The sequence below is a fragment of the Notothenia coriiceps genome, unplaced genomic scaffold (genome assembly GCF_000735185.1).
Source record: "Notothenia coriiceps isolate Sejong01 unplaced genomic scaffold, NC01 NC01_scaffold00010968, whole genome shotgun sequence".
Classification (NCBI taxonomy): domain Eukaryota; kingdom Metazoa; phylum Chordata; class Actinopteri; order Perciformes; family Nototheniidae; genus Notothenia; species Notothenia coriiceps.
The window spans coordinates 545,554-548,877 of record NW_011343669.1 but is presented as its reverse complement, the minus strand read 5'-3'; the positions used below and the strand labels follow the sequence as shown (position 1 = coordinate 548,877).

Genomic DNA, 3,324 nt, shown 5'->3' with positions numbered 1-3,324 from the left:
CTTACGTACGTACGGTAGGTGTAGTAGTGTGTGTGTGTGTGTGTGTGTGTGTGTGTGTGTGTGTGTGTGTGTGTGTGTGTGTGTGTGTGTGTGTGTGTGTGTGTGTGTGTGTGTGTGTGTGTGTGTGTGTGTGTGTTTAGAAAAGTACATCCCCTCCGCACACTAACAGAAACAGTCACATACACATTGAAGAGTTCCTTCCCCAAGCACAGACACAGAACAAGTCCTTAATCATGTCCTGTGTTTTCAATAATATTTAATTACCCTACATGCACAAATAAAAGCGATGCTTTGGTGGATCTGATGTGATAGTTGCATCATGGTATGATACATCCAAAGACAAACACAGTTTTATATATTTCATATCTCTTTATATATGTATTTATTTGATACTGGATTTTGCTTTTACAGTATTTTAAATGGTCCACGTTTTCCAAATACATAAACAATTGGTTACCATTTATATTAATTCACCTGTGAAGTGCCAGTTTTGTTATTATTACATACAGTAAGGATAAAAAAAAAAAAACTTTAAAGGAAAATAGGTAGCACGAAGTATCCGTTTTTTCTCGCTATCTTACCCTCTCCCTCGGCTCCGTATTTACTTATTTTTAACCACAATGACCCTCATTTGTACGTTTTCCTCCATGTCCACCTTCAAAGACATAGGTGCTGAATGAAATAAGGGGTGAGGAAAAGCAAGAGGCAACAATTCAAGCAATTAGGTAGAGCTCTCCTACTGCAAACCATTGTGGAGCATTGTGAAAATAGTGAAGGCCGTAGCAACAATGCTATCCCCGTGGCCTTTATTCAGCCCCTGAGCTTGAGCTTCTGTGGAGAGGAATGCTGGGAGAAGTGTTGACAGCGATCGAACAGAGGCATGCCATCCTGCACGTCTCCTCTCTGTGAGCTGACTCTTGTAATGATGGTGTAAATGCCTTACCTCTTGATGAGCTTTATGGACTTGAAGGCTTCGTCCATGTCTCCGATGGTCAGGTAGAAGCTGAAGTTGAGCATGGCGTCGCGTGTCGCCTTCTCGCAGTTCTCCAGGCCCACAAAGTCTCTGAGAGCTCGTCTGGACACCATGGTGGGGGGCTGGCTCTTCTGTGGAGTAGCTGGGGCTGTGGCTGAAATCTCTGCAGACCCTGGGTCCTTCTCACCGTGCTGACGAGGGGCAGACCAGGTAGGGAAATATTTGATCAACATGTGAATCACAGCTAGTTAATGAATGCAGCATGGGGTACGATCAAGTTGCCTCATTCACCAAACAGTTTTAAGAACAAAAGTCTTCTGGAAACCCACTCGGGTGGTGACTAACACCAATGCTTTCTTATTTGGGATTTGTTTGGAGTCACTGGGTGAAATGCCAAACTGATGATTATTCATAATACATCATATCAAATGAAAAGTGGAGTAAAACTCAACAAAGAGAAGTGTGTCCTACTTGTCCAGGTTATATTGCATGGATGCTATTGAAATTATCATAGCATTTTCAATAAAGAAACTCTTACATTTTTTCACAAACTACAAAAACCTTAAAAAAAAAGAAGAGATTTGTCCTACATGTTTGATGAAATAATAAAACTCTGCATTGATTTGGAGTCATACGCTCACATAATATGGATGCTATTGAAAGAAAATCAAGGGTTTTTAATAAAAAAACTACAGATTTTCTGATTAAAATATTCGTTTAAAATAGACCTAAATTGACTTAATCCAAATTAAAGAGGTGTGTCTTACTTGTTTAGGGTAGTTAGACAATGCTGCACTGATTTAGAGTCACTGGACATGATAGCTATACAACCAAAAACAAGATTTTTCAATAAAAAGCAGAACTAATTATGTTAAATTAAAAAAGCACTAGAATCTAATAATAAAGATGTGTCTTGAGAGTACAGTATATGCTGCCAGCAGGACTCTCAACAAATCTGCATTAACAAAACACCCAAACCCAGGTCCACCTGCAAACTGCTAACTGTGCATTTACACTCAGGACTGTCAGGAATCGGACCTGGAATCTTCTTAGGACCTTTCTCAAAACCACATTTAATATATTGGTGAATGAGGCCCATTAAAGGTAAAACGCTTTAATCTTGGGGGATATGGGTAACGGATAAGAAGAGGAGGAAACCAGACAACAACGAAGCATCACAGAACAAATCTATTCATCAACACAAGGTGGAGGGAACTGGACTCAGCTGAATGACATCTAGATACTTCAGGGATGCACTTGAGCTGCTGAGAGAGCCAACACTTCAATGTTGGTAAACTGCAGCAGAAGGCATACACAACCACAGCTGCTGGGAGTCAGGAACACTGAAGCTTTCTGAACGGACTGTGGGGGACAGACACTTACTTCTGGTAAAAAGACACCCCCCCTCCGAAATAATAGCTGGGGGTGTGTAAGTCCAAACACACACACAGTATAACATAAGAAATAGTGATGATGCAAACAAAGACACAATAAATGTGTTAGGGGAAACATATTGAAAACACTTGCTGTACATTTTGCAGTATGAGAAAGAGGCAGAACACTGCGTCCTCACCTTGCAGCTGAAATAATAATAAGGCACATCCATAGCGAGGAGCGCCTGCAGGCCGGAGGGTTTGGGGTAGCAGTCCTGCAGGAGGATCCCGTGCTCCTGCGTGCAGAAGAGCGTCACCACCGACACGTCCATCTGAGCAGAAAGAAGAATTAACTGAAAAGTAACATTCAAGAAACAACTTTAAATTCACTTTGATTTCAATTAATTCAGAAGGCAGTGTGCAGTTTGTTAGAACCAGTATTTTGTTTTTATAAAAAAGGCCACCCAATAGAGAGGCGAAGTCCCTCCCTTTCTGGTGGAGCTTCATGGGACCTTATTTCGGAAAAAGTATGTATTGAAGTCAATGGAGAGCGAAAAGTTATCTTTCGATCCCGTTTGAATTGTGCAACGAATTACACATATGATGTTTGTCGATTTAAAAGATAATTTTGCAAGTAAAAAAATTAAAATGTGTCGTAAAACTGTGAAGTTACACATTTTTTTGTGTGAAACCGCTCAATGAACTACAACTCCCATCTCGCACCACACACCAAGACGGCCGTCATGTTGGCTCATTTCACTTCTTTCTTTCAGAATGAGGCGAAAAGTATTAAAAGAGGTGAAAATCACTCCAAGTCTGGGCATGTTGAGAGCTGTGCATACACACAAGGGGAGTTAGTCGGTTCCGTAAGAGCCAGCATGCGGGANCACCCTTTTAGTGACCTGATTCAATGTTTGCGAGAATGGAAAGGGCACTCCTTTTGTATCTAGTGTGTGTGTGCGTGTGCGTGTGCGTGTG

The 3,324-nt window shown here is 41.2% G+C and overlaps 1 protein-coding gene across 1 annotated transcript in view; it reads right to left on the bottom strand.

Moving 5' to 3' along the window:
• Positions 1–3,324, bottom strand: part of ift140 (intraflagellar transport 140 homolog (Chlamydomonas)) — a 26,543-nt gene that overhangs the window by 17,864 nt on the left and 5,355 nt on the right. Inside the window, exons 17-18 of the mRNA XM_010772184.1 lie at positions 2,547–2,678; positions 944–1,164 (exon numbers count right to left, since the gene is read on the bottom strand). Of these exons, the coding sequence (XP_010770486.1) occupies positions 944–1,164; positions 2,547–2,678 (353 nt within the window). The remainder of the gene's footprint in view (positions 1–943; positions 1,165–2,546; positions 2,679–3,324) is intronic.